Source organism: Thermothielavioides terrestris, chromosome 5 (assembly GCF_000226115.1).
Source record: "Thermothielavioides terrestris NRRL 8126 chromosome 5, complete sequence".
Taxonomy (NCBI): domain Eukaryota; kingdom Fungi; phylum Ascomycota; class Sordariomycetes; order Sordariales; family Chaetomiaceae; genus Thermothielavioides; species Thermothielavioides terrestris.
In genome coordinates this window covers 469,584-490,364 of record NC_016461.1, presented here as the reverse complement: position 1 = coordinate 490,364, position 20,781 = coordinate 469,584, and the positions used below count along the sequence as shown (strand labels likewise).

At 61.3% G+C, this 20,781-nt stretch overlaps 9 protein-coding genes and 1 non-coding gene across 10 annotated transcripts; 4 read left to right on the top strand and 6 right to left on the bottom strand.

Annotated features, from left to right (window-relative positions):
* Positions 1–133: 133 nt before the first annotated feature.
* On the bottom strand, positions 134–1,765 carry THITE_157502 (uncharacterized protein; the record flags this gene model as incomplete). Its single annotated transcript, XM_003656228.1, has 3 exons — positions 134–381; positions 436–1,651; positions 1,736–1,765. 3 exons carry the CDS (start codon positions 1,763–1,765, stop codon positions 134–136), a joined length of 1,494 nt encoding a protein of 497 aa, XP_003656276.1.
* Positions 1,766–2,015: 250 nt separating this feature from the next.
* On the bottom strand, positions 2,016–3,776 carry THITE_2120698 (uncharacterized protein). The gene is made up of 3 exons (XM_003656227.1): positions 3,255–3,776; positions 2,854–3,192; positions 2,016–2,801 (listed from the first exon to the last, which is right to left on the bottom strand). Exons 1-3 carry the CDS (start codon positions 3,513–3,515, stop codon positions 2,406–2,408), a joined length of 996 nt encoding a protein of 331 aa, XP_003656275.1. The 5' UTR covers positions 3,516–3,776; the 3' UTR covers positions 2,016–2,405.
* Positions 2,137–2,246, top strand: THITE_t141. Its single transcript has one exon. It is a non-coding gene; the product is annotated as a tRNA-Leu (tRNA).
* Positions 3,777–5,823: 2,047 nt separating the features above from the next.
* On the top strand, positions 5,824–7,200 carry THITE_2120696 (uncharacterized protein). Its single transcript, XM_003656226.1, has 2 exons — positions 5,824–5,942; positions 6,022–7,200. The coding sequence occupies exons 1-2, from the start codon at positions 5,934–5,936 to the stop codon at positions 7,087–7,089; spliced, it is 1,077 nt and encodes a 358-aa protein (XP_003656274.1). The 5' UTR covers positions 5,824–5,933; the 3' UTR covers positions 7,090–7,200.
* THITE_2120695 (glycoside hydrolase family 2 protein) lies at positions 7,201–10,221 on the bottom strand. The gene is made up of 2 exons (XM_003656225.1): positions 9,426–10,221; positions 7,201–9,363 (listed from the first exon to the last, which is right to left on the bottom strand). Exons 1-2 carry the CDS (start codon positions 9,927–9,929, stop codon positions 7,312–7,314), a joined length of 2,556 nt encoding a protein of 851 aa, XP_003656273.1. The 5' UTR covers positions 9,930–10,221; the 3' UTR covers positions 7,201–7,311.
* A 610-nt stretch (positions 10,222–10,831) lies between these two features.
* Positions 10,832–12,699, bottom strand: THITE_2120693 (uncharacterized protein). Its single transcript, XM_003656224.1, has 3 exons — positions 12,250–12,699; positions 12,043–12,172; positions 10,832–11,945 (listed from the first exon to the last, which is right to left on the bottom strand). The coding sequence occupies exons 1-3, from the start codon at positions 12,375–12,377 to the stop codon at positions 11,217–11,219; spliced, it is 987 nt and encodes a 328-aa protein (XP_003656272.1). The 5' UTR covers positions 12,378–12,699; the 3' UTR covers positions 10,832–11,216.
* Positions 12,700–12,814: 115 nt separating this feature from the next.
* THITE_2120692 (uncharacterized protein) lies at positions 12,815–13,951 on the top strand. The gene is made up of 2 exons (XM_003656223.1): positions 12,815–13,052; positions 13,119–13,951. The coding sequence occupies exons 1-2, from the start codon at positions 13,015–13,017 to the stop codon at positions 13,867–13,869; spliced, it is 789 nt and encodes a 262-aa protein (XP_003656271.1). The 5' UTR covers positions 12,815–13,014; the 3' UTR covers positions 13,870–13,951.
* A 613-nt stretch (positions 13,952–14,564) lies between these two features.
* On the bottom strand, positions 14,565–15,844 carry THITE_2131481 (uncharacterized protein; the record flags this gene model as incomplete). The annotated part of the gene is made up of 3 exons (XM_003656222.1): positions 14,565–15,592; positions 15,645–15,698; positions 15,763–15,844. The coding sequence occupies 3 exons, from the start codon at positions 15,842–15,844 to the stop codon at positions 14,565–14,567; spliced, it is 1,164 nt and encodes a 387-aa protein (XP_003656270.1).
* A 175-nt stretch (positions 15,845–16,019) lies between these two features.
* THITE_2155971 (uncharacterized protein) lies at positions 16,020–17,587 on the bottom strand (the record flags this gene model as incomplete). The annotated part of the gene is made up of 2 exons (XM_003656221.1): positions 16,020–17,326; positions 17,395–17,587. 2 exons carry the CDS (start codon positions 17,585–17,587, stop codon positions 16,440–16,442), a joined length of 1,080 nt encoding a protein of 359 aa, XP_003656269.1. The 3' UTR covers positions 16,020–16,439.
* A 1,485-nt stretch (positions 17,588–19,072) lies between these two features.
* THITE_2091437 (uncharacterized protein) lies at positions 19,073–20,523 on the top strand (the record flags this gene model as incomplete). Its single annotated transcript, XM_003656220.1, has 6 exons — positions 19,073–19,223; positions 19,328–19,468; positions 19,542–19,664; positions 19,731–19,859; positions 19,945–20,148; positions 20,219–20,523. The coding sequence occupies 6 exons, from the start codon at positions 19,073–19,075 to the stop codon at positions 20,521–20,523; spliced, it is 1,053 nt and encodes a 350-aa protein (XP_003656268.1).
* Between the last annotated feature and the right edge of the window lie 258 nt (positions 20,524–20,781).

Here is a 20,781-nt window from a genome sequence, read left to right as displayed (position 1 = left end):
TCCTGAACTCCATTTCCGCCGCCCATGCTGTGGAGCCAACCTGTACAGTTGAATTACAAGGTGGATATAAACGGGCACGCGTCGATGAAGACGAGCCCGGCCTATATACGAACCCCAGATCACTCCGCCCGCCTCAAAGAGCATCTGCACCCTCGAGGATACCCAGCGCGCCGCCGACCAGGTGCAGGCTGCCGGTGATGAGCACCTGCGCTTTTGGCCCGCCCTCCTTGGCGAAGCTGCGCGCCGTGTTGATGGCCCCCTCGATGCTTGGGATGAGCATCACGTTCGCCGAGGGGTCGAGGGCTCTCCACTTGTCGGCGAACACGCGCTGCATGGTCATCTTCTCTATCTCTGCGGGGTCGTGCTGGTGGTTTACGAAATCTGGGTCTGTTAGGAACCGCGGACAACATCTAGGGAGAACGTGGCGGCACATACCCCTCTTGTAGCCCGCCGTAGCATACGTGACGTTGGTACAGAAAATGACGTGTTCGAATCCCTTCCCACTCGGGTCTCCGTTCTTGACGGTATGGCACAGCCCATCGAGGAAGTCGACCGCCTCGGCGCGGCCCTGCTGGTTGAAGATCAGCACCTTGGGGCCGCCGCCCTCCGCTCGGCCGGCACACTCCCCGACAAACCACCGCGCCGCCATCTTTAGGCTGTCCACCGTGTGTGCGCCGTCGACGTGCCAGATGACACAGTCCCCGTCCTTGACCTCGCACCTGCCGCGCCAGACCACCTGTTCCAGGCCGTCGATAAACTCGCGCGGCAGGCGCGCCGGGTCAGGCGCGAACGACGGGTCCAGCTTCCTCAGCGCAGTCTCGGCCAGCGCCACCGCCAGCGTGGCGTTCTTCTTCTGGAACTTCGCGTCGGGCCGGATCTTGGCCGCCGTCAGCCGCGGGTCGATGTCCAGCACCTTGAGATCCACCTGCTTCTCCAGGGCTCTGCGTGTCAGCACCTCGGCGGCCGCCGGCACCTGCTCGACGGTGAACGCGGGACTGCCGTGCTTCATGATCCCCGCCTTGTGCCAGGCAATCTTGTCGACGGTGTCGCCCAGGACGAAGACATGGTCGATGCCGAGGGTGGAGATGCCGCTCGCGACGGGCCGCTCCACCACGTTGGTCGCGTCGTACTCGCCGCCGATGCCCGTCTCGTACACGGCCACGTCGACGCCCTCGGACAGGAAGACGTGGAAGCTCATCAGGGTCAGGTAGCGGGCGTAGATGGGCTTGGAGCCGGGGGCGGCCTCGTCGGCGGCGACGTGGGCGTTGGCCTCGAGGCGGTCCCACACCTGGAAGAAGTACTTGGCGAACAGCTCCTCGGAGATGGGGGCCGAGTTGATGCGGATGCGCTCGCGCACGGCGATCAGGTGCGGCGAGGTGAAGAGGCCGACGGAGCGGGGCGGGCGGCCGCCGTCGCGCGCACGGTAGCGCGCCAGGATCGAGTCGACGAAGGCGCAGGTGCTGCCCTTGCCCTTGGTGCCCGCCACGTGGACGATGTTGAGCCGGTCGAGGTCGCGGGGCGAGTAGCCGATGCGGGCGAGGTAGCCGCGCATCTCGCGCAGGGAGGCGGCGTCGGGCCGGATGCCGGCTTTGCGGCGTGCCTCGATCACGGCGTAGGGCGTTTGCAGCGAGTTGAGCGCGTCGATCGCGTCCTGGCCGGTTAGCTGCCGCCGTCCTGCCAGCGCATTGGGAGCCCGAAGCAATCAATCAGTTCATCAATTCGGTTGCGCGCGTACATTGTAAGAGCGCGCTGCCGGCGTCGCCATTTTGGTCACGGATGAAAGCGGTCGAAGTCGAGATCCGAAAGTCGCGCGGCTCGCTGACCGTGGCACAATTGCTGTCCACCGCGCATGGCGCATTGAAAATCTTGCGACGGAGAGAATGTCGGAGAGGACGTCAGCAAGTCCTCATTTTTCTCGCTATCAATGGGCATTTTCCCCTTCGGTCATCAATCGGCGCGATAGAAGGAGGGCGCGGAATCCTCCGGGTTGCATCGGCGCAAGCAGAACGCCGAGACCAAGCCGCAGCGGGCAGACGTCATTGCTGTTATGGCTGCCCCGCGCAAGCAGCCTACTGGACGGTTGGACTCCCCCATTAGTGGAGGCTCCGTACTCCATTCGCCGTCCACATCGAAAGCGGCAAGGTGGCCGAGCGGTCCAAGGCGCCAGGTTCAGGCCCACCTGAATTCGCTCTATGAGCATTCCTGGTCTCAGAAATGGGGCGTGAGTTCGAATCTCACCCTTGTCATACTTTTTCTATCCTGGTCGCGGCTGTTTGGAAAAGGTGTTTGCTTTTTTGGTGACCTGCTGGACATCGCCAACGGCGAAGCCACGGGTCAGCCATGTCCGTATCACTCAGCCTCCCTCGCGGACGCTAATATCCCAGGGCAAGCCGAGGCGGCCTCGTTCAATCAATAGAGCTAGCGCTTGTCGAAACATTGCCGTCATGCTCGTCTTCATCCGTGGACACTTCATGCTCATCTTCATCGGTATCCACGTCCGCCTGCTGCTCCTCGGAATATATATCCATATGATGGGCAAGCCGGTCAAACAGCTCAAACTCCATTCTCTCAGCAGCCTTGGGTCCACGCCGGATTTCTCCCATGATGTCGGAGCCCGGCGGGAAGTCGTGCTCGAAATTGGGCTCTCCAGCGCCCCTCATGTTCGTGAGGACCGCCTGCCGGAAGTGCCATCGCAAAAGCGAGTCTGGAGGCCGCCGCGGGTCATCGAGGAATCGAGCATCCAGGAAAGTTCCTGAAAGATGGTAGTTGTCTGGCTGAAAAAAAACGATTTTATGACCATCCTAGAATCAAATTAGAAAAAGCCAGCGTCTCTTGTTACTCAACAGGACTCACATCAGGGTTAATAGAGAAGGCGTAGGCGTCGAACAGGTCGTGTATATCATTCCGGAGGAGCAGGCCGTTTTGCACGGAATTGATGGTCCCGTGAGTCCTTCGAGTCGGCAGGATCGTGATTTGTCGACTCCAACCCTGATCGTTCCATTGCTTTTCGTATGCCAGAGGGAAGATGTGCGCAGCCTCGAAACCTTTCCAAAAGTCAAACTGCTTGGCTCGGTTTTCTGTCTTTGATACGGCACAACCTCCGTCTCGCTCTCGGACTTCGTTTGTGAATGCTTGGACCCGCGATCCCGTCGGGAAAGATCTGAGTCGGATGAGAGGAACCTCGGTGGTTTGCTTGACCATGTGTTAGTACCTACCCATTTATATACCAACGAAGTAAGACAAAACAAGCATACCTTAACAGTGCCGTCAGCTACGACAAAATACCTCCCAGGTCTGAGAGGTTGCGTATCCTGGGCGACTGTCTCCCCATTTTCGTCTTGGAGAAAAAAGGGGCCTGGGGGCGAGATCTCGATGATGATTTCAGCCATGGCGTAAAAGTTGGCGTTGGTCACACCGGCGTTGAGGGATAGGCCGCCAAGCAGGGTGTCGAAATCTCGGAGATCGTAGATGAAGACATCGCGGGAGAGAGCCCGAGCATGCTCGAGCAACGACATTTTGCCCTCGTGAGGAGTGCCGAAGCTTGTATGTACCACGGAGGATCCCTTTCGTCGACAACCTTTCCTGTGGTTGGGAGCATGGAAGTGTTTGAATCCCCTGTGAAGAAGACGGCTGAAACGGCTTGAATTTGCGGTGGGTTGGTGGGATGGTTGCTTGAATGCCTGAGCCCACCCGAGAAGTGCCTTAAATACCCCATTTCCACTGCCGTCCACCGTACCTGCCAACACCTGTCAGGTACCTGCCATGATCAGCTCCTGAGCCCACATGTGCAACCTGGAAGTTACCTACACTCGGGCAGTTTCAACTTCCTCGCAAAACCGCACTGCGAAATCATGGATGTTTCGGCTCCACAAAACACGCTCATCCCCGGTAAGGCCCCTGCGGGTACCAAACCGGGGGCTTAAACTTAGGTACCCATGGCACCACGGCAAGCCCGGTACCTATGCAACATCACATGGACGGAGGCATTTGTATGAAGGCAACTAAACACTCAATTCTAAGCGATCTTTCAGAGAGAATAATCACTGGTATAGGTAATTCTAAGGTCTAGGCTAAACAATTCACTTACGCCAATACTGCATAGCGTTTACATCATCGCCAAGCAAGACACAGCAGACAATCAAGCAGTTCTTTTCCTTTGTTTGGAGGGCCGTCGAGCCCGTCCTCTCGTTGCCTTCTGTGTGCCTAGACGTAGGGGCTTAGAAGTGTTGAGCTCGCACTGCGGAGATGCCGCGCTCCCGCACTACACTAGACGCTCCTGAGCCGCATGTCTACCTACCTTAGGTACCTGTTGAGGAGACATACTTCCCGCCAGTCAAAACACACTCTTTTCGTCCGTCAAGACTCCAGAGGAAGATGACATTCCTTTCGAGCATTACCTCGCAGCTTCAATCCTGTCTGGTGGGGTGGGCTGGTTGGGAGGTTTTGCACCACTTCACCCTCCGAGGTATGCTGTGAAGAGCTCATCATTGGTACCGGAATACAGACACAGCACAACGTCCGCAAAAAACATACCTGGACCATCGTGCTGGGCTATGCTTCTCCCGTTTGCTTTTCAATCTGTCGTTGCTCGGGAAGCGCGAACGGCGGTAGTTCTTCCGTGGCCAGCCCTGCCCGTCGGGTGCAGCAGCGACATCGATCACTTGTGAACTCGGCTGCATAGGTAAGTGGAACTGCCGCGACCGGCGCCGGTCTAGGTTCGGCGTTGCCTTTCGCCATATGCAATGCGACGTCCCCACGAGCTGCCGTCGGATTACGCATCAAGCAATGACGTTGATAAACTACCTATCTTGCTATCCGGAGTAAGATATGTAATTACTGGCTTGTCTGTGCTGACATGCAGTCTGGTGAACGGTGTTCACAGTCTTCAGTGGTTTGGTAAGAAAGGTTCACCCAGGCTCAGCGGCTACCATCAGCACCCTCACGCCAAGTACTCAGGGAAGCAGCAACAACATCTCAGCGGATGCTGCAGCAAATTGCATTCACCTGCAATTCCCTTCCATCTTTCCCGGCCCCTTTCCTGCCCCCTTTCCTCTCACCGACCATTGCCATTGCCTGGATAAAAAGGACTGACTGAAAAAGTCTCTGATGGCTCACCTGACGGGTCTGGCCTGGCAACCTGGAAGTCGTCCCCTGCGACAGCGCCTCGGGCGGATACCAGCGGCCATGCGCTCCGCCGCTGATTGGCGCGGGTAAAATGGCTGGCTAAAATGCCCGCCAGCCAGCCAAGACGTTTGTGGGGTTTTCCCTTCGCTGCATCCCGTCTCCAGCCGCAAACCTTCCTCATGGCCCGGGCCCCCCAAGGCTCCCGGGGAGCTGGCCGCGGGCGGGTCTCGCCTTGCCGCGCAGGTATCAGTCCCATCAACCACCAAACCAAAAAGAAACCGAACAAAAGCATTGGCGAAATCGGCCGTCCGGCCCAGACCTGGATGGCCCCGGCGGGCTGTGAGGTGCAGTGGAGCGGCGCGGTGGGGGGTTTTCTCTCTGACTGAGCGCTGGCCCTCTTGCGGGGCGGGAGGAGAGGGGCACACTTCGATGGAAGCTCCCCGCATCTCCCATCCAAGCTTGTCGGGCATGTGGTTGAGAGGTGGGTTGGACAAGGAAGGAAAGGGAGGAAGGTGCCACACGCTCTCTCTCGTTCATGCCTGATGAGCTGTAACGTTAGACAGAAGGAGACCTGCCCCTGGTTTGGCATCTCCGAGCAACGGCGCTGAACGAGCCGTATTTAACCCTGTCTGCTCTTTCTCCCTCTCACAACTTCCCTCCTCCCTTCCTCCTCGACGAGTTTTACTCGGCTATCGCCCCAAGCCCCCAGTGCTGCCGCTGCTACTCCTCACTCCGTCCAGCCGTTCCGAACTCTCCTGCATCCCCATCCCCTTTCTCACCACACCCTCCCACTCAACAACACCATCACAATGGCTTCTGTGAGTGCTCCCCCTCCTTCTCTCTCTCTCCCTCGCTCCCACACTCGCTAACCCAAGCCCTCCCTCTTGGCCAACAAAGAACCTCTCCTTCGTCCTCAACAAGCCCAACGACGTGACCTTCGAGGAGCGTCCGGTGCCGAAGCTGCAGTCGCCGCACGACGTGCTGGTGGCGGTCAACTACACGGGCATCTGCGGCTCGGACGTGCACTACTGGCAGCACGGCGCGATCGGGCACTTCGTGGTGAAGGACCCGATGGTGCTGGGCCACGAGTCGGCCGGCACGGTGGTGGAGGTGGGCGCGGCGGTGACGACGCTGCGGCCCGGCGACCGCGTCGCCCTCGAGCCGGGCTACCCCTGCCGCCGCTGCGCCAACTGCCTCGCCGGCCGCTACAACCTGTGCCCGGACATGGTGTTCGCCGCGACGCCGCCGATCGACGGCACGCTGACGGGATTCTGGGTCGCCCCCGCCGACTTCTGCTACCGCCTGCCCGACGGCGTGTCGCTGCAGGAGGGCGCGCTGATCGAGCCGCTGGCCGTGGCCGTGCACATCGTGCGGCAGGCGCGCGTGCAGCCCGGCCAGAGCGTGGTGGTGATGGGGGCCGGGCCGGTGGGCCTGCTGTGCGCGGCGGTGGCGCGGGCGTTCGGCGCCAGCAAGGTGGTGTCGGTGGACATCGTGCAGTCCAAGCTGGACTTTGCGCGGTCGTTCGCGGCGACGCACACGTACCTGTCGCAGCGGGTGCCGGCGGAGGAGAACGCGCGGCGGATAGTGGCCGAGGCCGAGCTGGGCGCGGGCGCCGACGCGGTGATCGACGCGTCCGGCGCCGAGCCGTCCATCCAGGCGTCGCTGCACGTCGTCAAGGTGGGCGGCACCTACGTGCAGGGCGGCATGGGCAAGGCCGACATCAACTTCCCCATCATGGCGCTGTGCCTGAAGGAGGTCACGGCGCGGGGCTCGTTCCGCTACGGCAGCGGCGACTACAAGCTCGCCATCGAGCTAGTCGCCACCGGCAAGATCGACGTCAAGCGGCTGATCAACGGCGTTGTCGCATTCAAGGACGCTGAGGAGGCCTTCAAGAAGGTCAAGGAGGGCCAGGTCATTAAGATTCTGATCGCCGGGCCGAACGAGAAGGTCGACCAGAGCAGCTGATGCTGCTGAAGAGTTGAAAGGGAAAAAAGAAAGAAAAAAACACTAAATTACACGTTTGCATGGTTGCTAGGTACGGCGTAACGGATGGATGCATGGACTCGGGCCTGTTTGATCATCGTACTAATGTTCTTTTGGTCATGTCATGAATCTATCGGAGTCTTCATTGTATATGGAAAATCTCTACATGGGGAAGAAATGGGGGAGAAATGACTTGAAATCTGTCTAGAGCATGCCCAGATACCGCGTCTCGATCCTGGTCTCCGCGCTCGCGCCACTGACCCCGATGGTCACTACCTCGCCCGGCACAATGTCCACCAGGTTATCGTCAAACTTGACGCCGTCGTCCTCGCACTCGAGCGCGACGCCTTTGACCGGTACCTCGGCGCTGATCTCCACCGCCGCGTGGTCCGCCGTGAGCTGCGCCTTGAGCGCCTTCGGCTTCTGCAGGTGGACATACTTGAGCGGCTCGGGCCAGTTGACGTAGCGCGCGATCTGCTTGCCCTCCCGGATCAGGTACGCGGCCACGACGATGCGGCTCTCCTCGCCGACGTTCCGCTTCCGGACGGGCACGTCCAGCGCAGCGATCTCGGTCGACCTGTTCTCCGGGAGCAGCTTGCCGGCCGCGAGGGTCTGCGAGAAGGTCTCCTCGCCCGTTTCCACGTCCCACGCCTTGAGCACGCAGTCGACCGTCAGGTCCTCCAGCGTCAGGTTGCTGCCCCACACCTCGATCTGCGTCTTGACGTCGATGTTGACGCGCGTGTACTTGTCGCGCGGGTGCAGGTGTGTCCGGCGGGTGATGCCGATGCTCACGGGCGCCATCTCGCGCTTGACGGTGAAGTAGGCCAGCTTCGGGCGGAGGTAGTAGTCGGCGATGCTCCAGCTCGTCACCGGCCAGCAGTCGTTGATCTGCCACACGAGCGCGCCGCCGCAGTACTCGCGGCCGGGGCCGCGCCACTCGCGCTTCCAGAGCCGGTAGGCCGAGGCGAGGCACTCGGCCTGCATGAGCTGCGTGCTGTAGACGAAGTGCTCAAGCGGGTCCGGCGCGTAGCGCAGGTTCTCGGCGAGGTAGAGGGCGATGCGCCGCTCGTGGCCCTCGGCCTTGTTGTGGAAGTCGACGGTCGACGACTGCGGGTACCGGTCGGGGTCGTCCTTGCCGAGCGGCAGGTAGGCGTCGATCGTCTTGACGGACGGGAAGGCCTGCATGCCAAACTCGGACACAAAGCGGCCGACGAGCTTGTCGAAGTTCTGCCACTTCTCCTGTGTGCCGTGCCACACGTTCCACTGGTGAATGTCGCCGACCGTGGCGTCGCGCGTGTTGCGGCCCGCGCCCCAAGGGGAGCCGGGGTGGTAAAAGGTGTTGGGGGTGAGCTCGGCACAGGCCTCCGGGAGCACCTTCTCGTAGATGTAGCGGGCCGGGAAGTCAGTCTTGAGCCAGCTCTCGGCGTCCTTGTTGGCGTAGTCGTATGTGAGACCCTCCGATTCCTGGTACTGGTAGTCCTCGTTATTGCCTGCCCAGATCACGATGGACGGGTGGTGGCGGAGCCGCTTCACGTTCTCTCGCGCCTCCCGGTCGATCGACTGCAGCAGCTCCGGCCACGCGGGGTAGTTGCCGCAGCCAAACATGAAGTCCTGCCAGACGAGGATGCCGAGTTCGTCGCAAGCGTCGTAGAAGGCCTGCTCCTCGTAGATGCCGCCACCCCACACGCGGATCATGAACTGGTTGCCGTCGGCCACGAGCTTGACCCAGTCATAGTACTTCTCCCGGCTGATGCGAGGGATGAAGTTGTCCGCCGGAATCCAGTCGCTGCCACCGCAGAAGACGGGGACGTTGTTGATTTCGAAGAAAAAGCTCGTGCCCGGTTGCTCCTTCAGGGGGCGCTGGATCAGTTCGGCCCTTCGGAGGCCGATCCGCTTGGACGTAGTGTCCGCCTCCTCCTCGCCGCTGAGCAGGGTCGCCCTGATGGTGTAGAGGGGCTGCTTGCCGTAGCGGATGGGGTACCACAGCGCCGGGTTGTCGATGAGGAACGACACGGCGGCCGTGCCGGAGCTGGCATCGGTGGTCTCGGAGGCGACCGGCTGGCCATCCAGCGATACGTCGAACCTCACCTTGTCCGCCCTTCCCTCGACCGTTGCCGTCACCGTGACATTGGCCCGGACCAGGGACTTGTCGACGATAGTTTCGGCATAGAGGTCCGTCAAGCGGGACTCATAGATCTCGAGGTGGATGGGGCGCCAAGGGCCGCAGGTCAGGAGGGTCGGGCCCCAATCCCAGCCCTGAGGCACCGTCAGCCAAATCAACCCGTCAAAAAAACGGTAAGAGGTTGTTGTAGACTCACCCAGTGATACTGCGCTTTCCGGACGGCTAGCCGCGACGTGTCGCCATTCCAGCAGCCCCACTTGTGGTCCGGATGCTCCTCAACCAACTTGCAACCCCGCAGGAATGCGCTGTCGAAGGTGATGACCAACTCGTTCTCCTCCTTCAAGACCGAGGTCACGTCGACCCGCTCCGGGGTGAACATGTTATCCGTCTTGAGGACGGTGGTGCCGTTGAGCAGGACCGTCGCGAAGGTGTCGAGGCCATCGAAGGCGAGCACAGCCTTGGCGCCTGCAGGCACTGCCGGGGAAGCGAAGGTAGTCCTGTAGGTCCATTGCGCCTCACCCACCCACTGCACGGCGAGCTCGTTCTTGCCGACGAAGGGGTCCGGAATCAGGCCGTGGTGCTGCAGGTCGAGGTGGACATTGGTCGGGAACTGGCTGACCGGCAGGAACTGCGCACCCTCCTTGTCCGCCTGTCTAAACTCCCAATTCTTGTCGACGGGGATCACGAGGCGCGGCGCCATGACGGGCGAAGCGCAGAGGCAAGAAGGAGGGAGGAGCAAGAGAGAACCTCAGGCGAGATGCCTCGTTGAGCAGCAGATGGCGGGGTAGTTTGTGAGACTCTGCCGCAGGAAAGAACGGCTCTGCTCTTGCAGACGAGACAACGCGCAATGGCGAGGAAGGAGACAGCAGGCAGCAGGCAGACATTGGCCTGCGCCGGCACAGCTTATAAACCCATCCACTTAAGAATCCATCTTTGCGGATGTTAGTGGCCCATGTCTATCCCTCCTGTGAGGAATGTTGGCTTGCCGTGATGGGCACCATCGCAACCGCGGGGCCAGGTCCCCCGCGGTGACGAATGGCGTCCCCAATGACAAACCCCCTTGCAACCCCCACCGGGGATGCAATGGGGCCCTGCCGGGGCCCTGTCAACTTTCCTGTCACCTGCGCCAGCTTGAGGTTCTTGGGGGTTGCACGGCAACTGCCGGTAGACCCCTGCAGTTCGTCTGATTGTGGCTTTTCTCGCGAATTCAACATTGGGATGCCTCGCTTGTTTCGTGCTGAAGCAATGGTTCACCAAACTCTTCGTTTCGCCGCCAGTTTCCTTCTGTTATCCTCATCCGAGTGTCTCTTCACGGCGCTCGAAGTACCTCGACGCCCCTCTACTGTGTAACGTTATATCCGGGCGCCGCGCTCCCTGACACGCTGAATTTACCCTGCCGCGCTAGCACGAGGAGATGGGCGCGGAGGGAGCCTCTCCGAGCCGTTTTGGGGCAAACGCCCTGCTACCCAAGCGCGGTGCAGGCACCTCCCCGCGCTCCCGCGGCTGCGGCTGCACATGCCTCAGCCTGCTTCCGCAGGGCGGTCAGCAGGGTTACCTTGTCATCCGATGCATGGGCCGTTTCTGCCCTGCTTGGACCATCGAGTCTGCCGAAGATAATGCGAATTCGCGCCGTCAAACCGCCGAGCTTGCTGACATACACTCGCTGGCCTAGCTGCCTTCGTCGATGCAAGTGGCGCTCCTGAGTTTGATGAGAGAAATGGCTCGTTTATGCGGCGCTCTGACCGGAACTCTATTTCCGCCCCCGAACTCCTCGTGACAAGCCGTGGAGTGTCTTGGTGTGCCGCCGGATCTGCACATAGGCGATGCCCTGAGCCTCAACTCCCTGCCCCTCATATTACGCTCATCTGTCCGGCCAACCAAGAAATCAAGTAACAATGTGGTATCATGAAGTGCCCGTCAATATCCTCACCCCAGCCCAGACCATGATCCATCCCCTTCTCCAACGCACCACCGGCCCAGATCACCCTCAGCAACACCCCCGATTCCGCCTGCGATTCGTCAAGGTAAACACCTCCTCCCACTCCCTCAGCCCCTGCCCGCCCCTCCGCGCCCTGCGCCGCCGGCGGCCGCCCGGCCCGACCTCGTCCGCCGTGACGGTGCTCTTGATGCTCCCGCCGTCGCTCGCGCCGGCGCTCCACATGGCGCCCGCGTCGCCGTACTGGATGCCGCTCATCGGATCGTCCGGGTCGATCTCGCCGAGCTCGATCTTGGCCAGGATCATGCGCGCCAGGCGCGCAAACACCTCGTCGACGCCCTCGCCGCTGAACGCGCTCACCTCCACCGTGACCGGGATGCCCACCGTGCTGGCCCACCGGCTCGCCTCCACCGCCGACACCTCGCGGCCGTCCGGCGCCACCGTCGCCCGGAGCTGCGCCCCGAGGCCGGGGTGGATCGTGGACGTGGACGAGTGCGACGCGGCCACGGAGGCCGAGCTGCTGACGGTGCTGCTGGCGCTGGGCGTGGGCGGCGGCAGGCCCGCGTCGACAAGCGGGTCGCCGGCCAGGTCGAGCTTGTTGCCGACGAGCACGAGGGAGAGGTTCGGCGAGGCGAGCGCGCGCGCGTCGTTGAGGAACGGCTGCAGGCTGTTGAAGGACGCGCGCGACGTGATGTCGTAGATGAGGATCGCGCCGGCCGCGCCGCGGTAGTAGGACCGCGAGACGGACCGGAATCGTTCGGTCCCTGCTGTGTCCCAGAGCTTTGGGCAGGTAAAAAGCCAAATTAGTTTTTCTCGATCATGGATGCCGAGTAGGTTTGAAGGGAGCGGAGCGACGGTGCCCAGGAGGGGCGCATACCTGCAGCTTTATCCTCTTCCGCCGCGCGCCGGTGCCGACCTTGATGATCTTGCTCGCGAACTCGACCCCGATTGTCTGCGAGGAGAGCACGCGCCACTCATTCTTGACGAAGCGGTGCAGCAGACACGATCTGGCGTTTGTTTTTTCCCCTGTCAATCTCCAGCGCACACGGCCGGATGGGCGCGGGAGCACGGGCACGCGACTCACTTCCCCGTCCCGCTCGGCCCCAGCAAGATGACCTTGGCCAGGTAGTCGTACATGCTGCCGAGTTCCTGCTCGCGCGCCGTCCCCATGCTGTCCTCGCTGGTGGCGGACGACCGCCGCGGGCGCGTCATGCCGGGCAACTCGAAGCCGCTCATGCACCGCTGGCCGGCTCTCTGGGTGGCGTCGACGGATGGTTCGGGGCGGTCTGGGCGGTCGAGGTTCCAATCGTTCCCGTCGCGGACTGTCCGTCGGGGCCACCTCGCTAGTGCCAACTCACAAGGTTACGAGCTCGCGATCAGATTTCTCGTGATTTCGTATCTCGCGGGTCGAGAAATGGTGCGGCGCGCCTTCGAATGCTGCTCGTCGTGATTGGCGTCTGCATGACAGCTCCGACCAACAATGAGCTCTTCCGCATTTCTTACGGCACAGTTGATTGTAGGCAATTGTAGGCACTGTACGGTACATTACTGTGTAAAGAAACCAGCCGTTAGTAATGCGCTGTTATTACACTAGAGGTATCTTACGTCAACGCTGTTGTGGACCGCCGTGTAACGTTACCAGTTTCGGTAACATCAACTTAGTTTGCTAACTACCGGCAGCCGAGGCACCTTGCGCTTGCCCATCCTTCCAGGCATTCCTTCTGCCGGATAACGCCGCGACGATCCAACTTCGCCGGCTCACAATGCCAGCCAGACACGTTAGCTGACCGAAGAGCCCCGGTATTCTTTCCACATCACTTGCGGACCGTTCCACATTTCCAACCCAGCCATGAAGATCTCAGGACGGACATTCGTCGTCTCGGGCGGGTAATCCCCCCACATCCTTCTTCCCTCCCTACCCCAGCCATCCCATCGCACTGACAACGGTTCCAGCGCATCCGGCCTCGGGCGGGCCTGCGTCCGCGAGATCTGCGCGGGCGGCGGCAACGCCGCGATCCTGGACATGAACGAGGAGCTCGGCTCTACCCTCGCGGGCGAGCTCGGCGCCTCGGCGAAGTTCGTCCCCTGCGACGTGTCAGACACGTCATCGGTCGCCGCCGCCGTGCAGGCGGCAGTCGCGTGGGCGGCCGAGACGGGCAAGCCGCTGGGGGGGATCATCCCGGCGGCCGGGGTGGGCAGCGCGGGGCTGATCCTGGACAAGCAGCGGCAGCCGCTGGCGCTGGAGGCGGTCGACTTCGTGCTGGCGATCAACGTGCGCGGGACGCTGGACGTGGTGCGGCAGGCGCTGCCGCACCTTGCGGCGGCGGCGCCCGAGGGCGCGGACGGCGAGCGCGGCGTGGTGGTCATGGTGGCCAGCGTGGCCGCGTTCGAGGGTCAGATGGGCCAGGTGGCGTACGCGGCGAGCAAGGGCGCGGTGGCGGCCATGACGCTGCCGATGGCGCGGGACCTGTCGCGGTTCGGCATCCGCGTCGTGACCGTCGCGCCGGGCCCGTTCGACACGGCCATGACCGCCGTCATGTCGGACAAGGTGCGCGAGGGGTTGCGGAAGGCCGTGGAGTTCCCCGCGCGCAGCGGGCGGCCCGAGGAGTTTGCGGCCCTGGTGAGGCACGCCATCGAGAATGTCATGCTGAACGGGGTGGTCATCAGGCTGGATGGGGCGTCGCGCATGCCAAGTAAGCTGTAGCGAACTCGGCGGATTAAACTGTCTTTCTGCTGGTCGTTAGGTGGGGTGGGGGAATCAGCGCCCTGTTTTGTTTGTTTTCAGTGAAAATGCATCGAATGGTTGAGAAGAAAAAAACCCACACTCGTGGCAATTCTTTCTACCCTACACAGAACGCATCAAATACTCAACAGTACTGGATATCCTTAAGGCGGGTGACCACTCCGCCGGGATACCGAACCAAGCTCTCCTTCATCCAGACCTGTGCGGCTGACCATGCCCGCAACCAGTGAGACAATTGTCTCGGAATATGAGAGCCATAGCCTCCAAAGGTACATGAGATCAGAAAAAAAGAAGAGACAGAGATCAAAGTGCCAAAGTTACCATCGCAGAGGGCGGGGGGCTTTTCGTCGTGTGCCAGCCAGGGGACGACCAGAACCGCCTGGCTGAACATTCCGTGCCCAATGACATCATGCCCTCGAGCTCAGAGAGCCGTAGCCTCCAGTAAGTAACCGTGCATAAATCAGGAAAACAGGAGTACCTGTGCATGAAATCAGGAAAACAGGAAAGACAGAGATCATTGTGCCAGAGCTGACATCGCAGACGGTGGGGGCCTTCGTCGCGTACCAGCCAGGGGACGACCAGAAACCGCCTGGCTGACCGACGATGAATGGCCAAGACAAAGTCGCCATGCGCGCGACAAAGTGAGCTTCTCCGAGCTAAGGGCGGTACCGATCATGGACCCACTGGCCCTCAGTGCCGGAACGGTAGTTGGGGCGATACTTGTCCGCCCTGGGGCGGCCCTCGCCTCGGCGCGAGCTGGGATTGGCGTTGGACCGGTGGCGGTCGCGTTGGGATGATCGCACTCGGCGCCCGTCCAAGGTGCGAGAGGTCGCCCGAGGCGAAGCCGAGCGCGAACGGCGGGCGCGCGAATCGTTTTCTCTGATACGCGCGCCGGCGGCCATGCCGTCGAGGAAGGCCTGGACCAACGACGCGTCGTCGTTCGAGCGTGCGGGGCGTGAAGTGGTCATGGCCCGGCGCACACGGTGGACTCGGCCAGCAGGCTGGCTCGGATGCTCAGCCGGCTGGTGCCAAGGCAGAGCCGGCATTGTGGACTGCTCTTCGTCCTTGATGGCGGGGTGGTTGCCCGGGGGAGGTGCCCAGCTGCGGGATGCCTGCGGTGGAGGCAGCTGCCCGGGGGGCCAGAACCGAACAATGTCGAGGGCCTTTGCGGCGACAGCACGCTTTGCCTCGACCGGGTCGTAATACTCGCCGTTGCCCTGGACTTCCTGATCCCACAGCATGACGCGGCATGTATACTTGAAATCGCCGAGCCTGTCGATCTTCCACTCCGGGTTGAAGCCGCGGGCCTGGCACTCCTTGGTTAGAAGCTCAAGCACACCGGCTGTACGGCCGAGAGGCAATGTATTGGGCGCAGTGGCCGTGGAGGCGCGCCGGCGGGGCCTTCGGCCGGAGCGAGGCATAATCGAAGCGCCGCCGTAACCATGACCGTGGGGGTACTCTCCGGTGTTCGCTCCTTGCTGGCCAACAGGAACAATGGCCTGGCTGAAATGGCCCTGGACTGTGCCTTGCTGTGGCTCGGGACCCCATGGCATAGGGGGCGCCAGTTGGACCGGGCCTGCGGGCAGGATCGAACCGAAACTGGCGGTCGAGGGGCCGTTCAAGGGGCGAGGGCCATAAGGCGCGGGTGGGAACGGGGTCGAAGGAACGAACTCGTCCGGCTGCCCTGCAAAAATGTTAACGACCGAAGAAGATTATCCAGGTGCAAGGCTGATTACGATAGGTCTCAGCGGAGTGCTGGTTGAGTGGGGGATAAGGCCAGGTCGGGTAGCCTGGTTTCGATTAGCAGGGTTCTCAGCAGGGTTCAACAGTCGGTTTGTGTTTAGACAGGCGCACCCTCCGGTCCTCGCGTGGCCACCGGGAAGGGCGGCACAGCTTGCGAGCCTTCATTCTTGTCGTTGTACGGGACCAGCTCCATGGTGGAATCGCTGGTCGGTGGGCTTCGGGTCGGAACGTCGAGGGCGCGCGCGCAACGCGATGACGGCGAGCGATGACGGTGTTGCTAAAGGCTGTCCTGCGACAGCCAAGTTCTCCAGGAAAGACGTGAATAGCTTGACGGAATTAAAATTTCGCTTTGGCGATAACTAAATCCTGCTGCTCACGTTCGGGCGATGTTGAGCGCTGGAGAAGAACTGGCTTGCGATCGCGCCAGAAGAAATAAATAGAGTTGCGCGCGAATTGGCGGCTTGTTTTTGCTGGTTTGGCGCGCAGCCGGGAAACAACCACACAAGAAAGCACCTCACCGCAGCGAGTGTAATGTTTTTTCTGGGAAGCGTGCCTTCCCGGCGTGCGGACAAAGTCTCCAGGCTGCCAACTTTGCGTGCCTTTCCACCGCTGTTCGTTTGCCCCATCTCCAGCAACCAATAAACAGAGACTCCAAGGGGGACTGGGGACTGAACCTTTCCAGGGCAGAGCCTGCAAGAGAGGAATCCTTTCCCTCGCGAGGTTGCCAAAGGCGCACGCTTGAACGCGTTTTCTCTGCGAGGGGGCGTGTTTCTGCACTGAGACCCTTCCTAGTACAGCGTCTGGACCAGCTTCTCCCCCTTCTCCCAGCGCAGCAGATTCTCGACCTGCTGGTCGTACCAGGCATCCAGTGTGGCCTCCTCCACGTAGCCCATGTGCGGCGTGAGAAGCACCTGGCTCCTCCCATCCTGTCCCCATTTCGTTGTTCTCCACCGGCTGTTCAGGGGCAGCGGCTCCAGATCGAACACATCAAGCGCCGCCGCCCGGATCTTGCCTTGCTCCAGCACGTCCAGCAAGTCCTTCTCCACGACGAGCGGCCCCCGCGAGGTGTTGACAAAGATCGCCGTCGGCTTCATCATCTCCAGATCCCTGCCCGCGATCACGCCCCGCGACCGATCCGACAACACCAGATGCACGCTGACCACATCCGCAGTCCTGAACAACTCCGCCTTGCTCACCACTTTGAACGTCTTCTCCCCGTCCTCCCCCTCCACCGGCAGCCCCGCCTCGCGCGCCTTCTCATCCGCCTTCTCCTGCGTCAGGTTCTCGCTCCACGCGACCACGCGCATCCCAAACGCAACGCGCATGATCCTCGCCACCGCCACGCCGAGCCGCCCGAGCCCGACGGCCCCAAACACCTTGCCAGCGAGCGAGACGGCCGGCACGGTCTGCCAGCCGCCGCTCTTGACCACGTGGTCGTCCTGCGCGAGGTTGCGCGCGGCGGCCAGGATCAGCGCGACGCAGTGCTCCGTCGTGGACACGGAGCCGACGGAGCCGGCGTGCGCGCGGTCGACGGCGCCCGCCACGGGGATGCCGCGCTCCGCGAACGCGCCCAGGTCCAGCGCCAGGTTGCGGTTGCCCGTGGTGAGCAGCAGCTTGAGGTTGGGCAGGCGCGCGATCAGCTCGCGCGGGAAGGGGGTGCGCTCGCGCATGGTGGCTGTGGCGGTCGTTAGTATGCTTAGTATGCTGTGGGTGACGCGAGAGGAAAGAAATAGGGGCACGGACAGATCACGGTGAAGGGCTCGAGGCGGGCGACCAGCTTGTCTTTGACATCTTGCGGGGTGTCCGGGTGGTTGTACGGGAGGAGGGTGTCCTTGAAGAAGGTCACCTCGTACTTGGACGGGTCCAGCGCCTTGAACTTCGGCTCGGATATCCCCTGGTAGTCGTCGAGCACCGCAACGCGGATCGGGGCGGACATGGTGAAGGGATGTTGTAAACGAAGAACAGCGGTGGGATCAGCGGATGTCTGCAGGAATGGTGATTTTTCGACGATTCTGCCCGAGCCAGGTCATCCAAGCTGCAGAGAGCGAGAAGGCGGATGTCTGCGGGTCGTCGCTTACTTGTATGCAGTCCGTTGTCGGGCCGTTTGCGATGCCGTATTGCCGGCCCCACTGCGGCGTTGCTCCGAACGGCTACCCCGCAGTGCTCACGTTACCCCTGAATTATTTCCGAGCACTGGAGCAAGGGATTTCCGCTGTGTCGGTACTTGGGAGCGGAGATTCCCTCCTTTGGAGGATCCACACAGTCTCACATGGCCGCCGGGCACGCATGGGTTGGAGAGGTTTGGATACCGACATAAACAACAGAAGGATTTAAACCTCAAGTCGCGCCATAAGATAGGCGGGACATATAATCCGAGGCGACCGACCGTTGCAGGTCCAGCGAGGCCCTTGCTCGCATTCTGATACTCCGCATTGCCGCGCTGTGCTATGTTCGAAACAGTTCGCACTTCGTACGTAGGTAGGTACTGGGACCAAGAGGAAACCCCTGGACTTATCATTGCCCCATAGCCTGACAACATGGTTCGTTTTAGTCCATGTGGCGGCTGTCCGTCATTAAGATACGCTGGATTTTGACCAAAGAGCAATATCAGCCCCTAGCGTCCTTGAGTCGTCATGGATTCTCTGCAAGGCTTTAAACAATGCAATGCGATTATGTACCATGCAACCCGTCGGCTATTGTGCGTTCGACATTCGTATGCGCAGTGAAGGTACTCAGGCGGAAGAACGCTGAGAGGGACGTGGCCCGGGGGGTGGTGTGCTGCATCCCGGAGCAGGGCCAAGTGTCCGTTCTAGTCCACCGCATACATGCAGCTTGGCCGGGGATTTGCCCCCCTTATATTCTACGAGAAGCACAGGACGGATTATGCATGGATGCTGCTCGGCGTCGAAATCGGCTCACCCATTCGGGTTGAAAGGGTAAACGTATCCTGCGCTGCGTAAGAGGAAGACCAGCAACAGGGACCGTGTGAATTCCATGCCACCAGACTCTGCAACCTCTGGTGCCTCTGTAAGTCAACAATGGCGTGGAGAGACATCTGGTTACCAAATTAGCGCTAGGAGCGGCTGGTCAGTTCTACTCAAATCGGAGTGACGTTGCGCGTTCTGCTGACCCGCTTCGCCTGCAGAGCATGGACTCTTCGTTCGCATGATAGTCATCACATGCAGTTGAAAATCTCTTCGGACGTCCTGCGCGGCTCGCCTGCAGCCGTTGGACAGAGTCAGAGGGACAAGGGAGGCGAATGTTGTCCGTTGAACTGCATTGCTTGCGTGTCCCAGTGCATATAACATTGTCTCCGATGTCCCTCCCAGACATGGACCTTTCTTCAACACTTCTCAAACATAGAATCTTGAGAACTCTCGAGTGATTTTCAAGATCTCGTTTGTAAATTAACCAATTCGCCATGGATTTCTTCGCTGGCCTCTCTTCCGTCGGCCTCCACCCCGCTGACGGTGACGACGCCGCCGCCTCCCTCTCGCGTCTTCCGTCGTGGGTTGGCCGACAACCCAACGGCTTCCCCCTCTGCGGCCGCGCCGGGAGCACCCCTCCAGTGGGTAAGTCAGCCATGCGTGCTTCCACCTCCAAAGCGTCATGCTCTTCGTTTCTCTCATCCCCCGTCTCGCACACACTCGAGACCGCTGACTCCGGCTTTGGGCAGAAATCAAACTCGAGCCTCCCTGCACGCCTTGCCGCCTCCCCGGAGCGTCCCCATGTGCTCACTGTGCGTCGCTGGACGAGCGCCGGGCCCCAGCGTCAACGAAGCTGGGGTCCTATCCCGGAACAGACGAGTTATCGCCCTGTGAGTCGGACCACGCGGATTCCGGGTCCCATCATGTGGCAGCAGAGACAAGCGCTAACAGTCGCACGAAAAGACATCAAGAAAGAACCGCTGTCCAGCAGTCCGCTGCCTGGGCGCACCAGCTCTCCCGCCGGGCCCCGTACGCCAGTGAGCACTGGCCAAGGAGTCGTCGTGAAGTGGTCCAAACCATCTCCTGGTACGTCTGACCCAGGCCCAGCGACGGTTGCCCGGAAACTACTGGGGCTAACTTCAGCCGGTGCAGAGGTAAAAAACGAGCCACCCAGCAGCAGCCCTCTCTTCGGTCGCCACTGCATGCCTTCCGCCCCTCACCCGCCCGCCGATGCCGTGCGAAGGGCCAACCTGCGCATCAAGTCGCGCAGCCCATCTCCCCGTAAGTCAGAACCACCCCATCACCTCCCCCAGGGGCCGCCAGCATGCATTTGAGACCCGCTGAGACTAACACACACCCACCACAGCCATCAAAACCGAACCTAGCGACCACTCAGCCGCTGCCAAACCCGGCCTGACGCCACCGCCGCCACCGCCACCACCGTCGTCACCCCCATCACCTTCCACAGCACCAGCGCCATCACCAGCGCAAGCAGCACCGCCGGCACGGCCTCCCTCCCCGAACTGGGCCCAGCGCCTGCGCCCGCGGCGGTGGCACCAGACGCACCCGGGTGCGCCGAGGGCGTGTTGTGCTGGTTTGGGTTTGGGATTGTGTTTGGCCCCCCCGCCGCGGCGGGGGAGCGGTCGCGGTCGCGGTCGTCGTCGCGGCTGAGTCGGGGGGCCGGGGGCGCCTGCATTGCTGGGGCGGTTGTGGTGGTGGTGGTGGTGTGCGAGCAGCTGGAGGAGCTGCTGGAGAGTTCGGATGCCCGGGTGCGCCGGGAGGAGGGGGAGTGTTGGCGGAGCGGTCGGCGATGGATGAGGTGCTCCCGTCCACTGGGGTCGATGAGGAGGAGGTGGAGGTCTATGTGGAGGAGGAATTAGGTAAGGGTCAAGAAGGAGGAGGAGGAGGAGACTTGGAGGTATGGAGATGGGTGGAGGGTGACTGATTTGGTTTGTTTGCATTTCATTTTGCTAGATAGGTACCTTATAGTCTTATACTCCGTGCCCGAGGGCTGAAGGAAAAGTGGGGACTTTCTGGAAGGAGAAAGTAACGTTATACGCGAGAGCTGAAGGAAAAGTGGGGATTTTCTGGAAGAAGAAAGGACTGCGAAAATCCCCACTTTTCCTTCAGCTTTCAGGTCACAGGTGCACGGCAAGATACCCAATGTTCAAAACTTCAAAGTCCTCAGAATTCATGTTTTTCA